Source organism: Passer montanus, unplaced genomic scaffold (assembly GCF_014805655.1).
Source record: "Passer montanus isolate IOZ18808 unplaced genomic scaffold, ASM1480565v1 scaffold115, whole genome shotgun sequence".
Lineage (NCBI taxonomy): Eukaryota > Metazoa > Chordata > Aves > Passeriformes > Passeridae > Passer > Passer montanus.
In genome coordinates, this window is record NW_024358167.1 from 1,536,468 (window position 1) to 1,558,348 (window position 21,881).

Consider the following 21,881-nt stretch of genomic DNA (forward strand, 5'->3'; position numbering starts at 1 on the left):
AGAGCCACCATGGGAGGAGACAGCCCCTCTTCTTCTTCAAATGAGAAGCAAGTTAAAAACCACACAGAGACAGCAGATCAGTTTTCAATTAAAAAATAAATTACTCTATTAACAAGTAACCTTCCCATACAATAAGGCTCTTACTTAAGTTAATATTTATCTTATCTCACCTAAACAATAAGAAATAAATACTACTCTTTTACAGAACAGTGTTTTTCTAACAGTGCATGTCACCCAGCAGCTGCTGATGGATTATTTCCCACACCATCTTCCTGCGGAAATAAGGCATGTGTTCCTGAAAAGAAACAGGAAAAATCCATCACTCAGGAAGCCAGGGGAGAAAGAGGCAGGAAATCTCCATTAACACCCAGGGAATTCTGGAGTGGGAAGCTGCTTTTGAGCACCTGCCATTTGGGTATGAGGAGGGTTTCACACCAGGGTGACACAACCACCCAACAAACACCCACATTTCTTTACAGGGATATTTATTAAAGACCACCACATTGGAAAATAACCAGGGGGAAGTTTTCCAAGGGGGAAACTTATTTCACCAAGAGATACAAAGCCAGATATTCCAAATCATTTGCTGCAGCATCCTGGCATTGGAATGAGATGGTCTTTAAGGTCCACTCCAACCCAAACCACCCTGGGATTCCAAGAACCATGATCCTGCCCAAGAAGCAGACACCAGGCATGAGGAGCAAGCCCCAGCTGCTGTGCAGCTTCCCTGGCTCCTGCGTGGGTGTGGGAAAGGCTGGAGCTGTTCACACTGCTCTCACCGGGGTGAAGATGATGGGTTTGTCTCTGGAGATGAAATCGGCAAATTTGCAAACAAAAACTCCACAGTCACTTCCATTATTTTGTTGAGGGATTTCCTGAGGAATACAAAAACATGGAGAATTTTTATCTGTCTTGAACGAGCAGCAATCTGGTCATAGCACACATTTTACCCACACCTACTCCTGAAAACCTGTTTCCATAATCCATTTACCACTCCCAAAGCCAAGGAACAGTCCTAGTTAACTGCACATCATCTGCCTCCTCTGCTTGCCTGGGAAGTGTTAAATCCTCTGACAAGGAGTTCTAGCTCCCATTCCAAATCCAGGCATTGCTCCCATACCTCTGTGCCCATGCTGTGAAGGGTCCACTCAGAAGCAGTCAATTCAATGTTTCTTTTTTCCTTGCTTTCCTCTTCCAGGTATTTTCTGTTGAAAACAACACAAAAATCACTTTTTATCTCCCTGATTTAGGGCAACAACAAAAAAAGCTGTTGAAAGGTGACAGGAAGATAAATCACAGTGAAATGCCAGGGGATCTTCACATCAAAGGATTTAAGAAATGGGGAGGGAAAATTCCAATCTCAGACAGTGAGAGGCTGTGAGCAGGGCTCCCCAGGGCTCAGTGTGGGGACCAGCCTTGTATAATATCTTTATCCATGACCTGGAAAAGGGGATTGGGCACCCCCAGTGCCTTTGTAGGTGACACCAAGCTGGGTGGGAGTGTGGAGGGCAGGAAGGCTCTGCACAGGGCTCTGGGCTGGTGACAAGGTGAGGATCAGTCATGGGATGGACTCAGTGATCCTGGAGGGCTTTTCCAGCCTCAGTGATTCTGGGGTTTGTCTCTGTGGGGCTCTCTCACCCTACAAAGCTGCTGGATGAAGTTTTTTTACTGACAAGGACATGTCAGGATGTGCAGCACATGTGAAAACTTGCACCTCTGACACTCTGCAGAATTCAAAACACCGACCAGAACAAGAGGTAGAAAGTGAGGAGCACCATGGGACAGGGCAGACACTTCCTGTGGGGAGGGGAAAAGGCCTCAAAAACAACCAAAAGGGATAAAAAAGCAGCTACTCACAAGACAGTTCTACAAATGTGGTCTCCTTTCTGTCCCAAGGAGTCAAAGTATTTGATGGTTTTCTCTCGGAGGTCTATGACCTGGGGTTAAAAGGTGACTTAGACAAAGCACACCCCACACACAAAAGGACTTTGCCCTCTAGTTCTGTCCTCCCCATACCCTAAATAAAAAGCCAGTTTGACTCACCAGCAGTGTCCAGTGAACTCTGAGGTGAACAGGCACAAAGATGACATCGTGCTCAAAGATATCCACACCTTTGGTCCATTTCTTTACTCCCTTGTGGCTTGTAGAGCATAGCTTGGAATAAAAGAAGGTATTAAAAGCATAGACTGCTGGATATCCTTCCTTCTTGCTTCTTTCCACCAGAAGACTCATGTAGAAATTCATGATCTGGAACAGAGAGAGGCAAAGGGAGATGTGAAATAAGACACTCAATCAAAAAGACAGCAACATGTCTTTGCTGGCCACCCCTGAGCTGAGAAAACTCCAGCTTGGCAGCTTTTGCTCCCAGAATTTCACACTGGAGGACTTGTGCTGCTGGTTAAAGCCCCCACACCCACTCCAATAACCCAGACTGACTCCTGGGAGCTGCATCATCCAAGTGAGAGCTTCCAGAAACAGCAGCCCACACAGTACCCAAAATAAGGAGTGTACAGCTATTTCTGGGCTCTGCAGTGGAGCTCCTGGAAGACTCCTGTGCCCAGGGAGGGGGGATTTCCCAGGAAGTGCAGATGCCATACCCTGTCGTTGAGCCAGCCCAGGGGCTGCAGGGTGCAGATGTCCTCACGGGTGACAGTGAGCTTGAAGGCCTTGCTCAGGATGTCCTCAGGCTCACCAGTGTCAAAGGCAGCAGAGATCTCACTCTCCATGGCCTGGAACAAAGGATTCAGTGGGGAAGGGCTCGTGGAACAGCACATGGAGCACATCAGCCCCAAAGAAGGCCCCCAAGCACAGCTCCAGTGCCAGAGCAAGGAGCCTTGCAGGCTTTGCTGAACCAGCCACAGCACAGGTACCTCTGTCAGTGGAGCCAGATCATCTCCTGGCTTTTCTAGGCATGGCAGTGGCTCACTGTCCACAAAAAAGAGGTCTTTGGACAGGACAGGTGTCACGTGGAACTGGAATAACTTTCTCTGGGGGACTTCGGCTTCACGCTGGCCCTGCCAGGCACAAGGACAGAAATCAGAGAGAAGCACAAAGGGTTTGCTGGGGGACAGGGCACAGAATCCTGCAGGAAACTGCAAGGGGTTGTGTAAACACATCCCAGCAGCAATCCCCAAAGTCACATTTGATTGGTGATTGCATTCCAACTGTGCCCAAGAGGCAGGGCTTTCCTTGGGCTTGGATCAACATCCCCAGCAAAGCCTCCACATGCAGGTATCAAGCTGAGATAAAGGTAAGTATTTGTGATTTCCACACTTCAAATTTTATTTTGGCTCTCAATCCTGAGCAGAGGGGAGTTATATTTTCCAGAAAACAAAGTGAAGTGGTGACTAACTCAAGCTTACCACTGAAGCAGCTCGTTTCTCTTGTTTTCCCTGTCCACGAGAGTCTTCTGGTGGTGTGTAATAGCTGTCAGGAGAGAGAGAAGTGAGCTGGATAGCCACACTGCCCCATGAAATTCTCCAAAATTCACCTTCTGCATAAGAAATGCTTTTTCAAGGCTGATTCTGACACATGACAACACCTCAGTCTCCTTCCCCATTCCTTTTGTAGCAGCCAGACCAGGACAGATGAAGAGCTGGAAGCTTCACAAACTTTCTTCCACCATCAAGTGCCAAACTCCTTTTTTCCCCTCAGTTTTAATTTTTGGAAAACAGAGAAGCAACCAGCACTTCCTCTATCAAGTGCTTTGTGATCTCCTGGTGACAAATGCCACTCCACCAGTTGTTTTCTCTCTTCCCTTGAGCTTAGGGGACAGTGACAATTTAACTGGACAAATGCACAGCTCAATACAGTGCTTGTGTCTAAGGGGGAAAGACAACAGGGACAAAATCACCCCAAACCACACCTGCCACAACCAAACCTCTCTGCCCCCATCTGCACTCAGAGGGGAGGAAGAGGAGGGCACCAAGCTGCCACACCAAAATCCCTCCCTGGAGCTGCAGCCAAAAGCTCCTTTCCCTTCACTCCTGCACTCCCATCCTGCCCCCATGGAGCCCACAGGTCCCTGATGAGGGACAGCAATGCTCCCTTTTTGGTCTATTCCAACCCAAGGCATCCTGCAAGTCCCAAAAACTGCCTCAGTCCCCCCAGGCTTTACAAGCTCCCTGCTCCTTTTGCTCAGGACCCACAGGAAATGCAAAGTCAGCTCGTTAATGGTGGAGCAGAAAGACACTCAGGAGCAAAACCAGATTCTGCAAAACCTGGGCTGTCACCCCTACTTCCTTCTCCCAAAAAACACCCAGCACATCCCACAGCTGCCCAGCTGTGAGAGGGGAGCTGGGTTTGAGGGACAACTAACTGTGAGCAATTCCTCAAACCAGCTGCTCCTCTCCCCCAGCACTGAGACACAGAACAGGACTGGGGTTCTGGAGGCTGAGAGAGGCAAAAGAAACAAGAGCCATGGTTGGAAGAGACCCTTACCTGATCATGACACCTCTCTGAGGCAGCTGGGGGCTGAAAACATCCCCATGTTTGACACCTGCAGGGAGAAGCAGCAATATGAGAACAGGGAGGTGATTTCCCACTGCAGCAGCTGCACAGAGCTCTCAGTTTCTGGGTGACATCACAGGCATTTCATCAGCATTTTCAACTTACAAGTTCAAATTCTGGCACCTGCTCAGAAATCATTTCAATCCCCATATCATCATGTCACAAAGTATATCATCATGTCACAAAGTCCAAGATATAAAAGAATCAGTGATGAAAAAGTGTTTAAGTAATGAACAGCGGGGAATAAACCCTGGGGCAATATTAAACATACAGGTAATTAGTTTACTTGTTTTGGAAGCTCTGTTTTTATAGAAATAGCCCTGTCTAGCATTAAAAAGAGATTGAAGTGCAGCTCTGAGGGTGCAAAGTCAAATATCCCCCTGCCCTGGTACAAAAAAAGCAGGTAAAACAGGTACTACAACCTTCTCCTGTGCAGTGGGGTCACATCCAGCCACAAACTGCACTGCCACAGTCCCAGCTCTCAAATACCATTTTAAACCAGTTCCTCCCCTTCAGTAAAACTCTCACAAACCCAGTTTAGCCAGTAATGAGGAAAATGCCCTGTTTGGGCTGGACTTCTACCAAGGGAGTGGGGCAGCCCTGGGTCCTGGGGATACTCACTGGTCCTTCCTGGCACAGGTGGAGAGGCACCTCTGGGTTTTTGTTCTTTCAGGGGACTCCCAGTCATCCCTGGTTCCTTGGTTTGAACTCTTTGGTGTGGCAGAAGAAAAGGACAGAGTTTTTACAGGTGATTTGTTACCAGTGCACCTCAATTCACTGCAGAGGACATGGCTATTTGTACACAACTAGCTAAACGAAAGCAACAGAAATATTTAAGTAAAATTAGGCTCTTTAATCCTTAACAGAACCACGCTGTCACTGGTTCCATGGCAAGATGCAAAGGGCATTCTGAGGAGTTTACATCCAGAAGTCTGGCCACCTTCAGCTCAGGCATAGTGAGCATACAAGAGTCAAATTTTGTCTCCATTATTCCAAAAGAGACTAAACCATTACACTTGATTCTGTCCAGAACCCTGAGAAAGATCAATTCTCCTCCCCTTCCACATACAACAAACCCACCACCAGAAAGTTAAAGGTTATTTTGCTCATAATTACTTGTTAAGTCTTGCTGGCTGTGGAGAAGTAAGTCTTCCAGAATATTTTTTCTTGAACAGACTCAAGAGCTCTTTGTATTTCTTATTTTCTGCTTGCTGAACATCCTTGCAGAAGGGAAGGAAAAAAGAGACTTTAGCAAGCATTCCCAGCCCTTCCTTTTGTCTCAGCCTAACTGTACAGGAAATCCACAGCTATTTCATCCCAAAACAATTCCCTTCTCCCAGCTTTACCTCTTCAGCAGCACACAAAGGCCTCCTGGTGCCACTGACTCCTGCAGAGTTGGGACCTGGCTCCTTAATGGGGGGCCTGGGTGTGACAGGGCTCTCCGGAGCAGCTCGGATGTGATTGTTCCTGCTCAGGCTGAAAACACCAAAGGCACGAGAAATGCTATTAAGAGACCATTCAAAGCTCCTGATTTATTAATTAGGTTTTAATTAGCACCTCCTGATTCAAGGAGGCACTGCAGGCTGCCCAGGACCATGTTGGGGAGGGTTTTCCAACATCTCTCTAGGTCACCTGTACACCTCAGTAGCTGAACCCCTCAGAGTAAAACATAAAAGCGTTTCCCAGTGGAATTCTCTGGGGAAGTGGAAATTCTCTGGGGTTTTGGGACTTTTTTTCTGTTTGCATTCCTGGTGTCAGCCTCTTCCCAAGTTCAACACTTCCTCCTACCACAGGAGGTGAGAGGGTTGAACTTGTTCATCTTTCTCTGATCTCCTGAGTCCATCGACTAACTGGATTTAAAGAGAAATTTTAAAACAGGTCAAAGGCAAAAACACAGCTGAAGACCTCCCTCAGTCGGAGCCAGGAGAAGCCCCAAAACACCCTGGAAAAATGTTGCTCTCAGGACACAAACACAAATGTTGGGCAACACAGGAAGTTCATGGATGAAAGTGAAAGGCAAGAAACCCTTCAAAGCAGAAGTGAAAAAACCAGAAGGATTTTTACCTCAGATATGGAACTCTCTTAAAAAGAGAGGATGGTGTTTCCTCAGTCAAGCACAGGTTGGTGTCACAAGGCATTTCGTCTGGGGGAGAAGAGCACAAGCCATCAGCAACTGGTCAGGAGAACAGGAGTTACATGAGTTTAAAGAGCTTCACCAGAGATAAATTACTCTCATTTCATCCCTCACGTTCTAATATTATTTGTGTTATGTTGCTTCAGGATATTTTCATATTGGCAACTACAGAATGTTGCCAGCCTACACCTAATACAAACGGGTTCTGAGGCTCTACTACCTAAAATCAGCACTTGCAATAATTTCTTTCTGACAAGCCAGCAGTGGGACACACTAGAACTGCATCCAAGGCACTTCATATCTGGGATCCACAACCACACGAGCATCTTGGGATAAACCACTGAATATCCCACTTGGAAGGGATCCACAGAATCATCCAGTCCAGCCTGGCCCTGCACAGACACCCCAGCAATCCCACCCTGTGCATCCCTGAGAGCACTGTCCAAAGGCTCCTGGAGCTCTGGCAGCCTCGGGGCTGTGCCCATTCCCTGGGGAGCCTGGGCACTGCCCTGGCTCCAATCCAGAAGCAATACCAGGATGCAGGGAACAAACAGAGCTCACCCTCCACTATTCCTAGGTGCTACCCAGATATTTTGCCTTCAGCAACCAGCCCCCCACCTAGGCAGAGCTGCCAGTCAGAGCAGCAGGAGAAAGGAACAGGTGGAGGACTTGCAGTCAGCCCTACCAGGTTCTGTTGTGTCCTCATCCTCTGCAGATGCTATAAATGAAGAGCCAGAAGAAATGTACACAACCTGAAACAAAAGCAGGCACCAGAGTGAGCAGAACCTGAATGTGAATCCAAGCAAGCACCTCCCCTTGCTGAAATTCAGTCAGCTGTGCTCTGACTCAGAGCCCAGGGCTTTGCCTGGCTTGCAGCAGAAGGCAGGGGCACTGATGGCACCACTTTTGTCACAGAGGCTCTCACACTGCAAGGATTGTGGGAGCTGATCCTTGAATTCCCATCAAAATCCTGCTCACCTCATCTTCAGACTCAGAGAAGAAGTCATCTCTCTCCTTAGTCTCCTGGCTTCTGCTTGTTGCCTTAGGTGACAACTTGGCAGCCACAGAAACCTCTTCAGGCTCCTTGCTAGCCCCAGAGACCCATTCTGGAAAAACCACACACCAGGCCATAAGGAACAGGACTGGGAATGGGGGCTGGGACTTGTGCTTACACCCAAGCCCTGCTCCTTGATCCCACGTGCAGCAGATAACTCATTGCAACAACACAGCAAGAGCCCAGCAGCACCCACCTCCTCGCTGGGGATCTTGCTCCCAGGCAGGAATTAGGAAGCTCCACATCCCCCACAACAGCCTTGACTGAAAATGCTCTTTGTGCTGCCCTGCAGGGCTCGGTGCCAGGGACAGCTGGGATATGCCATGCCCTGCCCCAGACAGGATTTATCCTTGGTGCAAACACATGCTCCCCCTCCCAGGATGGAGAAAGCTGCTCCCTGCTTCTCCTGCCTTCACCTGACCAGGATCTCCCACCCTCCACTTGGTTTGAAAAGCCCACAATCATCATAAATCCTCTAAGGGCACCAAGTCCAACTGTCCCCACAGCACTGCCAAGGCCACCTCTGCCCCACGTGCCCCATCCATGAACACTGGGACACATCAGATGGGCCCAGGCCCCATGAGACCCCCTCCAGACACAGGAGAGGCTCAAAAACCCCTCACCAAACCCAGAGCTGGCCAAGGCACCCCAAACCCAAGGAAAACAAGGCACACTAAGCCTCTCTGTGAGGGGCAATACCTGTTTTCAGCCTCTTGGCAGGGATCTCCTCAGGATCTTCCACAGATGACAGAACACTGGGGGAAGAACAGACAGAACAACGTTTTGCAAGCCACAACTCAGCTCCCAGCAGGCCCACACTTCCAAAGGGGGCTTTCCTGTTTCCCCAGGATCATCTCCCAGAGAGCTGATCATCCCACTAATGCAGACCACGCCTCTTTTTCTCCTTCTGTTAATGCCTCCTCGTATTTCACCTTTGTTCCTATCACCAAAAAATGCCTTAGCATGTAATGCTTCCCTCTTTCCCCCGGAAAGAAGCACTCCAGAGGTCACTAAGCCTAAGCTACGCAGAGCTGCAAAGGCGAGTTGAGGCAGAACAGGAAGGGCGAGGCGGGAATGCCAGCCCTGCTCACATCCCTGCACTCCAGCAGCGTCCTGCTGACTCAGCTCGGGAGCGAGCCCCCAAACCACCCCCAGCCTCGCCCTCCCCCACACGCCCGAACGCAGGGATGGTTACCGGGTGATACCATCCCAAAGGCCTCCTTTGGGAACTGAGCACAAAGAACGATCCTATTTTTATTTTTCCCCCCTTCAGAGCTAATTCCCTCTGGGCTGCTCCTACTGGCGCAACCCTTCCAGGGGCATTCCCTGTGCCTGCCACCGTGGGATGGGACACGGAGGGGGGCGGGCCGGCCTCCCGGAGCACACACACGCGTACATCCCACAGAGCAGGAGGCACGGAGCCGCTTCGGCCATCCCGCCCGGCAGCAAAACGGTGAAGGCAGGGGCAGGCAGGCTCCTTTATCCGCCCCTCACACCCGGCGTGCCCCCGGGCAACATCCCCGGGGCTGTGGGGGTGTGCCCTGCTCCTGCAGGGCCCCAAACCCCACCCCGCTCCCCGCGCCCGGCTTTAGCGGCACCACCTGGGGCCCACAGCCGCCAGCACCGGCATCCCCCAGCGGTCCGCGATCGGCAATCAGCCGCGGGCAGCCCGATGGGGAGCACCTGGCGCGGGTCAGGGCGTTCCCAGAGCCGGGCAGGGCTGACCTGGGGGCCGGTTTCTTCCGGGCCGGCGGCTGCGGGCTGCGGGCGAGCGCCGGGGCCGGGGCCTGGCGGGCGGCGGCGCGGAGGGCGCGGAGCAGCGCCAGCAGCCATTGGTACATGGACCGCGCGCACTTCCGGCGCCAGGCCCCGCCCACCGCCGCCAGCGGCGGGCACGCCCCGCCACACGGCCCCGCCCACGGCCCTGATGGACAGCCCACAGACACACACGGCCCCGCCCACGGCCCTGATGGACAGCCCACAGACACACACGGCCCCGCCCACGGCCCTGATGGACAGTCCACAGACACACACACAACCACGCCAAAAGCCCTGATGGACAGCCCGCACGGCCCCGCCCACAGCAATGATTAACCGCCCACGGCCACATACTCCGCCCCCAGCCCTGATGGCCCCGCCCCCTAGCGGGCTGGCCCCGCCCCTCCCGTTCCCTTTGCGCACGCGGCTGGAGCCATGCGCTCGTGCTCTGTTCAACACTCCCGGCACTAAATTTGAGCTGTTTCTGCCCATTCCGCTCCTTCCCCGTCCCGTTTTGTGCCCCCCAGCGCTGCCACGGCTGCGTCGGGAGCTTTGCCCTCTCCTGGAGTCAGGAGGCTCGCAGGGTCAGGAGCTTTCCCTACTCCCAAGAGTCGGGAGCTTTGTCCCAATGGAGGGACAGGGGACAGGAGCTTTTGCCCTCGCAGACTCAGCTTTCCCTACTCCGGGACTCGCTCCTCGGGCTTTGGTGGGGAGCTCGCCGCGGCTCCCTGCGGGCGGTGCTGGCACTTCCCGGGGCTCCGGGGGGATAGCACCCCCGGCACCCCGGGACAAGCACCCCCGGCCCCCGTGTGTCTGCCCGCCCTCCCTCTCCGTGCCCCCGCTCCGCAATCCCTTTCCCCGGCGCTCACCGAGGCGCGCCGGGCTCACGGCGGAGCTTTGTGCTGCTCCGCATCGCTCTCGCCCGCTGCTGTCGCGACGGAACCGCGACTGAACCGCGACCGAACCGCGACCGAACGCGGCCGCGGGGCTCGAGCCGCGGCTTCCAGCGCGCGGGGCTCGCTCCCGGCGCCCCGGAACGGCCCCGCCGCCCGGCGTGCCGCACATGGCCCCGAAGGAGCCCTTTTCTTGGGAGCCCAGCCCGGTTCGGGGCCCTGAAGTAGCGAATGGTGGTTCCTGGTTGGTAAATGCGTGTAGCCGGCCGTGCAATAGTGCCTGCTCCTGAATAGTGCGCTGGGGTTTAGTTTTGTTCCCGAATTTCGGTGGGAAAAGGGGTTTTTCGGCCATTTGCCTCCCAGCTGCCCGCTCCAGGCTGGCTCCAGCATTTTCCCCAGGAGCCAAAGGGATGTTTGAAGGAAAGCAGGAGGAAAACGGGCAGATTAAAGCGTTTGGGGCAGCTCTGCCCGCAGGAGGTCCCGCCGGGAATCCAGGGGGGTGGGGGGTGCTTTAATTAAATCGACATTCCCGGCTGTTTTAGCAGTTTAATTGCCGGGATTCGGGCCCGAAGGAAGGAGGCTGAGCCTGGCGGCGGAGGCCAGCAGAGGGCACGGCAGGACCTGCCGATCCCTTCCTCATCCTCCCGGGACACCGCGAGGAGAAGGATTTTTGGGCTGCCCCACCGTTTTTAACGCCTGTGATTGATTGGATTTTCGTGATTGGATTTTCATGATTGGATTTTCGTCTGTGGGGTGGGAGTGACCCCTGCACATCCAGGTCCCCGTGACCTGTGCAGCTGGAAGAGTTTATCCCAAACACAGGATAACTAACGTGGAATTACGTGAGCTGCTTCTCTCTTCCACAGTGTTGATATATACAGACTATCACAATCTCTGAAACATCAATAACCAAATACATGAATAAATTAAGCTTTAATTAAAGCAATGCCACCAGACTGAGCGAACTTCCTTCTTTTATTGCTTTCTGTGCAGCAAAAGTTCTCCCCTTTTTTTTTTCCTCAGAAAACCACAACGAGTGTCTGTGTTGTAACTCCTGCCATGCCTTCCCAGAGCACTTTGACGTCGGCTGCCTTTCCCAATCCCTGTATTTTTGCAGCTGCTGGTTCCCTCCATGACTTCATCCTTATTCTGCCCCTGAGCATCTTGCTCAGAGCGCTGACGTGTTGTGACTCAAAGTGATGATATTTGATGCACGCAAACCAAAATCCAGTTCCTGGCTGAACAGACCTGGATTACATCTGTCCCATCTCCTACAACTGAGGGAGAGCAGAGAATTTCCATAAATAATTATTAATGAGTATTTATGCATTGCTCAAAGCATCTCTACCTTCAGTGCAGCTTCCATGTGACAGCAGTGGGGTTCCAGAGCCTGGTGTCTGAAATTGTTGGGATAACAAAGTAATTCCACTGAGGAGTTAATCTGGGAAGTGATGGGTGATTTTAGTGACATAAAGACAAATAGGCTTAATCTGTCTTTTAAATCCCTTTATTTTACAAGAGTGCAGGTGGAACAGCTGTGCCTGCAGGGCAGGTGGGTAACCTGGATGGAGGGAAGGGATGGGAAGGAAAAGAAGGGAAAGGGAAGAAAAGCAAAGGAAGGGATGGGAAGGTAAAAAAGAGGAGGAAAAGGAAGTGATGGGAAGGCAAAGCAAGGGATGGGAACTGAAGGCATGGTGAGGGAAAACAAGGGAAAGGGGAAAGCTGGGATGGCATGGCAAGGTAAGAGAGTGGAAAACAAGGGAAAGAAAGGCAGGAGGTAGGGAGGAATGGGAAGGCAAAGTAAAAAAAGGCAAGGCAGGACAGAGGGCAGCTGAAGCAGCCTGGGAAGGTCTCCCAACCCCATTCTGAGGACAGGATGGGAAATTCCACCTGCCTTAGCATTTCCCCACCTGCCACGTCCCTCCCAGGCAGGAGGCAGAAGATGCCCAGGATGAGCAGCCTGGTGCAGGAGGTCTCCTGGAAGAGCCCAAAGGCATCTCCACGCTGAACTTGGGAGCCCTTGGGAATTCTCCTGGTGTGAAGACAGAGTCCTGCAGCCTGCCCCGTGTGACAATAGCCCTCCTGACACCAGCTCTCCTGATCCCCACACTCCAGGGAGTTTATCCCTGGCCCTCTACAGTGCAAGCAGGGGACCCTGCAGACCCACCACTGTTTATGCTGTTTCACCAGCAGCTGCTGGGTCCCTGGGTGGTGTGTGGTGCTCATCTCCCTCGGGATGGCCTCTCCAGTGACTGCAGATGGGAGTTGCCAAGCTGGAAGCCTCACAGCACTTGGAAAAGCCCTGGAAAGGGAAAGTGCTGGCTTTTGGGAAAGGGCTGCACACTCAAAACAGCCCTGGCAGTGTTCATGGAATGCTGCAACCATCCACATAAAAGCCAGTGTTTACTGGGACAAAACCAGCTCCCGAAGGCTGCATCCATGTCCCAGCCAGGAGCTGGCTGTTGGAAGGTCCTGACTGCTGCTGGTGCTGAGCAGGGGAAAGAGAGGGGGAGCACAAGGAGCTGCTCACAGGAATGATATGATGTGCTGCCATGCAAACCCTCCATCGTGCAAGCCATGATCCCACATCTGTGCCCCATGGAGCATCCCCACAGCCACGGGGAATTTGGGAAAGTTTGGGCAGCAGGAGGGAGGCTGGGGTGAGATTTTGGGGCAGGCAGCTCCACTGATGCCCATGCATGGGCTGCAATTTGGGATAAGGAACAGGTTGCCTGGGGAACTTGTGGCTGCCTTATCCCTGGAAGTGTCCAAAGCCAGGTTGGATGGGGCTTGGAGCAACCTGGGACAGTGGAAGGTGTCCCTGCCATGGCAGGGGGTGAAGCTGGATGGGCTTTAAGGTCCCTTCCAACCCCAACCATTCCATGATTCTGTGATCTCAAGCACGGGCTTCCCTTTAACTCTCACGTTCACCAGGTGATTTATTTCCCTGCCAGTCCCTCTGCCCTTCCAGAAACCATCCATGGGTGCAAGCCAGAGCATCCTGCTGGGACAAGCCACTGGCAGCTGGATTTGGAGCAGGAGGGGACAAGAAATCTGTAACAGGTGAGGTCCAATTCCACTCTCTGTGGTGTGGTTTGCAGAAAGATGAGACAGGAGCCTTTATACCCTTTCAGAGGGAGGATTAATCTGTAACAGGTGAGGTCCAGTTCCACTCTGTGGTGTGGTTTGCAGAAAGATGAGACAGGAGCCTTTATACCCTTTCAGAGGGAGGATATTTGGGACCCCCCAACCCTTTCAGAGGGAGGATATTTGGGAGCCCCCAACCCCTTCAGAGGGAGGATATTTGGGAGCCCCCAGCCCTTTCAGAGGGGGGATATTTCCAGCTCACAACAATGTCTGAGCCCTCTTGCTTTCTCACCCTGCAGGGACAGGACACCATCCCCCAGGAGAGGCTGTCCACAGCCCCCTCCAGTCCGGCCTTGGGCACTTCCAGGGACAGCAGTTCCCTCCTGCCCTTCTCATGGTCCTGTGAAATCTGTAAACCAGAATGTCACTGCCAGACAGCAAAGCTGTGGCTTCTCCTGGCCTGGGACATGGGACTGAAGGAGATGGGAGTGTTCCCACTCTCTCCAGAGCCTTCAGGGCAGGATGGGAGCTGACAGGTATGGACACAGCATGATGAGCAGCTCTCTGAGCCCGGGGGTTTCAGGGCTGGAGCTGGAGCAGAGGCTCCCTCTGCTCCCCCGGGCTGGGATTCAGCACTCTGTTGATTCAGAGCGACCCTGCCTGACTCACCCAGGAGCAGGGCTGAGCCTTTCCAAAGAAAAAACTCGCATTAAACTCCTCCACAAGGCTCTGGCGACCATATGGAGCTGGGAGAGGGGTGGGGGCCAGCGCTGACCTTTATTGTAGGGAGGGCAGCGCCACTGACCCCACTCCCTGCCCCCCGGGGTGGCTGTTCCCAGGCCACTCAGGTTGTTCCACAGGGCTCGCTGCTAAATAAGACAATTAAATCCTTGAGCCCAGGTTTTAGTGTTTCCATGTGCAGCCAAGTATCTTAATCTGGGCTGTTTGGGGAATTTTTATCCCGTGGATCCCTTGGTATGCCTGGAATGTTTGCTTTTCCTACTGTGTGCGTGTGTTTGAGGCACTCCTGTAAAAACAAGGGCTTCCTGCCTGCCTTGTAAATCTCTCCTTGATTGGCAGAGTGGCCTTTGGTGATTAATCAAGGGGCACGCCGAGCTGACGCCCTCCAGGAGCTCGCTCCTTGCAAATCCCCAATCCCCGGCGGTGGGAGACCTGGGAAGGGACCCCGGGAGCTGGCTGCTCTCCAGAGCCGTGTGGTGACATCGGTTTTCGGTAAGAGCCTGGGAGAGGAAGGACCAAACGGAAATTCCAGAGAGCTAAGGAAATGCTCCAGAGGGCCGGGACTTCAGAGGCATTTTCTATTGTATCATCGGGATAAAACACGCGGCGCCGCTCGGAGGGATTCGCGCCGTGGACAACCAAACCTTCCCACCTTGGCTGGGCTGGGAAGGAGGAGATTTGTCCCAACCAAACCTTCCCACCTCGGCTGGGCTGGGAAGGGGACATTTATTCCAACCAAACCTTTCCATTTTGGCTGAGCTGGGAAGGGAGAGATTTATCCCAACCAAACCTTCTCACCTCAGCTGGGCTGGGAAGGAGATTTGTCCCAACTAAGCCTTGCCACCGTGGTTGGGCTGAGAAGGAAGAGATTCATTCCACCCAAACCTTCCCACCGTGACTGGGCTGGGAAGGGAGAGATTTATCTCAACCAAACCTTCCCTCCTCGGCTGGGCTGGGAAGGAGATTTGTCCCAACTAAGCCTTGCCACCGTGGTTGGGCTGAGAAGGAAGAGATTCATTCCACCCAAACCTTCCCACCGTGACTGGGCTGGGAAGGGAGAGATTTATCTCAACCAAACCTTCCCTCCTCGGCTGGGCTGGGAAGGAGATTTGTCCCAACTAAGCCTTGCCACCGTGGTTGGGCTGAGAAGGAAGAGATTCATTCCACCCAAACCTTCCCACCGTGACTGGGCTGGGAAGGGAGAGATTTATCTCAACCAAACCTTCCCTCCTCGGCTGGGCTGGGAAGGGGGATGTTTATTCCAACCAAACCTTCCCAGCTTGGCTGGACTGAGGAGGGAGAGATTTATCCCAACCAAACCTTCCCACCTCGGCTGGGCTAAGAAGGGGGATTTTGTTCCAACCAAACCTTTCCACTTTGGCTGAGCTGGAAAAGAGGAGATTTGTCTCAACCAACCCTTCCCACCTTGACTGGGCTGGGAAGGGGAATGTTTATTCCAACCAAACCTTCCCAGCTTGGCTGGACTGAGGAGGGAGAGATTTAGCCCAACCAAACCTTCCCACCTCGGCTGGGCTAAGAAGGGGGATTTTGTTCCAACCAAACCTTTCCACTTTGGCTGAGCTGGAAAAGAGGAGATTTGTCTCAACCAACCCTTCCCACCTTGACTGGGCTGGGAAGGGGAATGTTTATTCCAACCAAACCTTCCCAGCTTGGCTGGACTGAGGAGGGAGAGATTTAGCCCAACCAAACCTTCCCACCTCGGCTGGGCTAAGAAGGGGGATTTTGTTCCAACCAAACCTTTCCACTTTGGCTGAGCTGGAAAAGAGGAGATTTGTCTCAACCAACCCTTCCCACCTTGACTGGGCTGGGAAGGGGAATGTTTATTCCAACCAAACCTTCCCAGCTTGGCTGGACTGAGGAGGGAGAGATTTAGCCCAACCAAACCTTCCCACCTCGGCTGGGCTAAGAAGGGGGATTTTGTTCCAACCAAACCTTTCCACTTTGGCTGAGCTGGAAAAGAGGAGATTTGTCTCAACCAACCCTTCCCACCTTGACTGGGCTGGGAAGGGGAATGTTTATTCCAACCAAACCTTCCCAGCTTGGCTGGACTGAGGAGGGAGAGATTTAGCCCAACCAAACCTTCCCACCTCGGCTGGGCTAAGAAGGGGGATTTTGTTCCAACCAAACCTTTCCACTTTGGCTGAGCTGGAAAAGAGGAGATTTGTCTCAACCAACCCTTCCCACCTTGACTGGGCTGGGAAGGGGAATGTTTATTCCAACCAAACCTTCCCAGCTTGGCTGGACTGAGGAGGGAGAGATTTAGCCCAACCAAACCTTCCCACCTCGGCTGGGCTAAGAAGGGGGATTTTGTTCCAACCAAACCTTTCCACTTTGGCTGAGCTGGAAAAGAGGAGATTTGTCTCAACCAACCCTTCCCACCTTGACTGGGCTGGGAAGGGGAATGTTTATTCCAACCAAACCTTCCCAGCTTGGCTGGACTGAGGAGGGAGAGATTTAGCCCAACCAAACCTTCCCACCTCGGCTGGGCTAAGAAGGGGGATTTTGTTCCAACCAAACCTTTCCACTTTGGCTGAGCTGGAAAAGAGGAGATTTGTCTCAACCAACCCTTCCCACCTTGACTGGGCTGGGAAGGGGAATGTTTATTCCAACCAAACCTTCCCAGCTTGGCTGGACTGAGGAGGGAGAGATTTAGCCCAACCAAACCTTCCCACCTCGGCTGGGCTAAGAAGGGGGATTTTGTTCCAACCAAACCTTTCCACTTTGGCTGAGCTGGAAAAGAGGAGATTTGTCTCAACCAACCCTTCCCACCTTGACTGGGCTGGGAAGGGGAATGTTTATTCCAACCAAACCTTCCCAGCTTGGCTGGACTGAGGAGGGAGAGATTTAGCCCAACCAAACCTTCCCACCTCGGCTGGGCTAAGAAGGGGGATTTTGTTCCAACCAAACCTTTCCACTTTGGCTGAGCTGGAAAAGAGGAGATTTGTCTCAACCAACCCTTCCCACCTTGACTGGGCTGGGAAGGGGAATGTTTATTCCAACCAAACCTTCCCAGCTTGGCTGGACTGAGGAGGGAGAGATTTAGCCCAACCAAACCTTCCCACCTCGGCTGGGCTAAGAAGGGGGATTTTGTTCCAACCAAACCTTTCCACTTTGGCTGAGCTGGAAAAGAGGAGATTTGTCTCAACCAACCCTTCCCACCTTGACTGGGCTGGGAAGGGGAATGTTTATTCCAACCAAACCTTCCCAGCTTGGCTGGACTGAGGAGGGAGAGATTTAGCCCAACCAAACCTTCCCACCTCGGCTGGGCTAAGAAGGGGGATTTTGTTCCAACCAAACCTTTCCACTTTGGCTGAGCTGGAAAAGAGGAGATTTGTCTCAACCAACCCTTCCCACCTTGACTGGGCTGGGAAGGGGAATGTTTATTCCAACCAAACCTTCCCAGCTTGGCTGGACTGAGGAGGGAGAGATTTAGCCCAACCAAACCTTCCCACCTCGGCTGGGCTAAGAAGGGGGATTTTGTTCCAACCAAACCTTTCCACTTTGGCTGAGCTGGAAAAGAGGAGATTTGTCTCAACCAACCCTTCCCACCTTGACTGGGCTGGGAAGGGGAATGTTTATTCCAACCAAACCTTCCCAGCTTGGCTGGACTGAGGAGGGAGAGATTTAGCCCAACCAAACCTTCCCACCTCGGCTGGGCTAAGAAGGGGGATTTTGTTCCAACCAAACCTTTCCACTTTGGCTGAGCTGGAAAAGAGGAGATTTGTCTCAACCAACCCTTCCCACCTTGACTGGGCTGGGAAGGGGAATGTTTATTCCAACCAAACCTTCCCAGCTTGGCTGGACTGAGGAGGGAGAGATTTAGCCCAACCAAACCTTCCCACCTCGGCTGGGCTAAGAAGGGGGATTTTGTTCCAACCAAACCTTTCCACTTTGGCTGAGCTGGAAAAGAGGAGATTTGTCTCAACCAAACCTTCCCACCTCGGCTGGGCTAAGAAGGGGGATTTTGTTCCAACCAAACCTTTCCACTTTGGCTGAGCTGGAAAAGAGGAGATTTGTCTCAACCAAACCTTCCCACCTTGACTGGGCTGGGAAGGGGGATGTTTATTCCAACCAAACCTTCCCAGCTTGGCTGGACTGAGGAGGGAGAGATTTATCCCAACCAAACCTTCTCACCTCAGCTGGGCTGGGAAGGAGATTTGTCCCAACCAAGCCTTCCCACCGTGGTTGTGCTGAGAAGGAAGACATTTATTCCAACCAAACCTTCCCACCTTGGCTGGGCTGGGAAGGGGAAGGTTCACCCCTGCCATGGATAGAGGTTTCTCCAGGAGATGGACCCTGCCAGATGAGGCTGCAGAGAAGAATCACCTTGTTGGTGTTCCTGGGTTTCTCCATGTTCCCATTGGAGGCTTCCAGGTGTCACAGGCTCTGCCTGGATGTGGCACAGGGGTTCCAAGAGCAGCAAAAACTGCTCCATTTTCTTGACCAAAGGGCTCTAATTTGTCCCAATTAGCTGCTGTTCCAACTCGGAGCTTGCCTGGAGCTGGCTGTGGGATCCTGAACTGGTGCTGTGTTGTGCAGGCCACACATGGGCCTGTCCCCATGTCCCCATGATCCCAGAAGGGTCTCAGCTTGGGAAAAAAGCTGGAAGAGCTGCCAGCCCTAGTGCCAGCCCCAAACTTGTTGCTGTAAGCAAGGAGCCCTTCAGAGCCTGGTGGAAACTTGCCATGGGAGAGGGCAGTACTTGGCATTTTAGAGCAAATGGTGAGATTTAGCAGGAAGATTTTTACAATGAGGGTGTTGAAACACTGGCACGGGTTGTCCAGAGAAGTTGTGGCTGCCCCATCCCTGGAAGTGTTCCAGGCCAGGCTGGATGGGGCTCAGAGCAACCTGGAATAGTGGGAGTTATCCCTGCCCATGGCAGAGAATTGGACTGGGTGACCCTTAGAGATCCCTTCCCACCCAAACCACTCTGTGATTTTCAGGTTCTGGTCTTCCCACTTTTCCCCTTGGCTTTTGCCCACTGCTAGAGGCAGGATCTGTGCCAGGACAGGGCCAGGGCCAGGGCCAGGGTGAGGAGCTCCAGGAAACAACCTGGAATAGTGGGAGCTATCCCTGCCCATGGCAGAGAATTGGACTGGGTGACCCTTAGAGATCCCTTCCCACCCAAACCACTCTGTGATTTTCAGGTTCTGGTCTTCCCACTTTTCCCCTTGGCTTTTGCCCACTGCTAGAGGCAGGATCTGTGCCAGGACAGGGCCAGGGCCAGGGCCAGGGTGAGGAGCGCCCGGAACAGAGCACTGTGAGCAGACAGCCAAGGAGGGTCTGTGTGTCTGTCCCAGCTGAGCTGTGGGAGATGGGACGGGTGGGAAGGAGCACTCAGGACACACAGGAGGGCTCAGGAACACAGGAGAGCTCAGGACACACAGGAGGGCTCAGGACACGCAGGAGGGCTCAGGACACACTGGCTGGCTGCTCCCTGGACCACAGGAAGATGATCTGTAAGGTCCCTTCCAGCCCAAGGCACCCTGTGATTCTGTGAAAGAGCATTTCAGCCAGGCACGGCGGTGCCAGTGTGGGCAGAGCCCTGCAGCCTCTCCCTGCTCCTGAGGCCCTGCCTGTTTGTCCTGCTGATATCAGAGGTGCTGCTGATGGGTCCCTCTGGAGCCTGTCTCTCCACATCTGCCAGTTCATCCCTGCTCCATCTTTCCCAGGCCGTGCTGGGTTTGGGGCTGCTGCTCCATCCCCTCCACTGCACCATCTGTGCTCCCTCCATGCAGGTGCTCTTTGCTGTCCCCTCTCCACACCTGTCCCGAGGCCACTCCAGCCTCTCTCCCAGCCATCATCAACAGCAGCCCAAAAACTCATGGCAAGAGGGTCAGGGGTGTTTCCCAGGCATTTTGTGTCCCCAGGCAATGACACAAATTGTGTCCTGTAGCCATCCAGCCCTGTCAGCTGTGACCACGCTGGTGACAGCCCCACTGCCGTGGTGCCAGGGGCTGTTCAGTGCCATCAAGGTCACCTCCACCTTGTTCCCTTGTGTTCTCACCACCACACGGCTGCCAGCATGGCTCTGGTGTTTGGATGCAGCTGGCAATGACCCCAGAGGTGACGCAGAGCTGCTCTGTCCCACTCTGTCCCACTCTGTGTGGCCTCCAGGCCCCTCTGATTCATTACCAGAGTGCCTGGAAGGCCCCAGCACTGGTAGGAGCCCAAGAGAGCAAGCAGCAGGTGGGTGAAGCAGCAAGACAGTGACAATTCCTGCTGCCTTTGGGATCCTGGGATGAAGAACAACCCTGCCCAATGCTGTCCTTCCCCTTTCTTGTCTCACCCAGCCCAACCTGCCTTTCAAGTGTCATCACTGGGCACTGCAGTGAGCAGCCCATTTCTCTCTCCTCAGCCAGGGTTGCTCTTCCAGCATAGATATTTCTCACTTATTCTGTGTTTGGGAACACGAGACTGAGCTGATTTTGCCCTGGCTGCATCCCTGTCAGGTTTTCCTCGCAGCCAGCAAGATGTGAAATTCCTCAGGGAGCCAGACGTGCTGTGTGCTCATGTTCATCCCTGCAGAGCAACAGGGACCGGGGTGTCTGGCATTCATTCCCCTGCCCCTCAGGGTTCTGCCCCCTCCTTTTGCAAGGAGTGGCTCCAAATTGGGGTGCAGATCCCCCACATGGCCCTGGGGAGGGGGCACAGAGCCACCCATCCAGCTGGATGTGCTCCAGGGTCAAACGTGGCCAGTGAGGAGGTGCTGCTGGTGGCCACCTGCCTGTGACACTTGCCCGGTGTCTCAGTGTCACCCCACATCCCCCCCGAGCTCCGGGGCAGGGGCTGGAGCCTCCCCAGGGGTTCCCTGCCAGGTGGGCAGGAAATCACACCCCGCACTTTGAATTTCTCAGGAAAAAGAGAAAATTTCCTCAAAGGCGGCAAAACCACAGTGCGGGGCTTTGCTATGGAAATGAGGAGATGTGTCCCCTGGGGCTGGTGGCTTCTGGGATCTGGGCTTCACCTTTGTCCCTGCTGGCATCTCCTCAGCATTCCCTGGACCGGGTCCCACTGGTGCTGGCAGGTCAGGAACAAACCCCTCGCAGGAAACAGGGAAATAAAGGAAAGCAGAAAAGAACAATTTAACATCCAGGAATGGAAATGACTCAGGGGCATTAAAATGCAGGGAAGATGAGAAAGAGGAGGGTCCTGGCCCTGTTTTCAGCCACATTTTTCCCCTCTCAAAATTCCTAAGGAGGAACTTTGTGAAGGTGCCTGTGGCATCACCTCCCTGAGTGTGTGAATGATGAAGAACTGTGGCAGGAGGTCCTGGGAGTGGGTTTGTGCCCTGGGTTATCTCTATGGGATCTCAAGATCTATAAAAGAGAGAACCCAGGAGAAAGTGGAGGGGGGGAGCAGGAGCAGTCCAACTTTCTGTGATCCTTACCTGGGGCAGGTCCAGCATTCCCCTGAAAAAAGGGGAGTCTCAGGGGTCTGACTCTGGGACAGACACTGAGGAGTGGAGGAGCTGGCTGTCCCCAGAGCGATGGGACAGTGCTGGATTCTTGTCTTGGGGATGGCTGCCTCTGTCAGATGGGATCAGTCCTGGTGCCCTCATTGCCCCAGCTCTGTCCCCACTGAGTCTACCAAGGTTTTCCCTGGGTAGAGAGGGATCTTTCCATTTCTTCCTCCACTGAGGAAGAGCCATATCAGCAACAGGAGTGTGGGAATTTGCACAAGC

The 21,881-nt window shown here is 53.3% G+C and overlaps 1 protein-coding gene across 3 annotated transcripts; it reads right to left on the reverse strand.

Annotated features, from left to right (window-relative positions):
* Positions 1-77: 77 nt before the first annotated feature.
* SENP2 (SUMO specific peptidase 2) lies at positions 78-9,576 on the reverse strand. Of its 3 annotated transcripts, none has more exons than XM_039696910.1 (17): positions 9,423-9,576; positions 8,397-8,452; positions 7,622-7,749; positions 7,329-7,395; positions 6,574-6,652; positions 5,856-5,985; positions 5,626-5,729; positions 5,131-5,219; positions 4,441-4,498; positions 3,363-3,426; positions 2,871-3,014; positions 2,598-2,729; positions 2,044-2,247; positions 1,858-1,937; positions 1,121-1,205; positions 780-875; positions 78-295 (listed from the first exon to the last, which is right to left on the reverse strand). In XM_039696910.1, exons 1-17 carry the CDS (start codon positions 9,536-9,538, stop codon positions 218-220), a joined length of 1,710 nt encoding a protein of 569 aa, XP_039552844.1. In that variant the 5' UTR covers positions 9,539-9,576; the 3' UTR covers positions 78-217. The 3 variants fall into 3 exon arrangements, with proteins under 3 accessions (XP_039552844.1, XP_039552843.1, XP_039552845.1); XM_039696909.1 differs by having other exon boundaries at positions 9,381-9,553; XM_039696911.1 differs by lacking the exon at positions 9,423-9,576 and adding an exon at positions 9,094-9,314.
* Between the last annotated feature and the right edge of the window lie 12,305 nt (positions 9,577-21,881).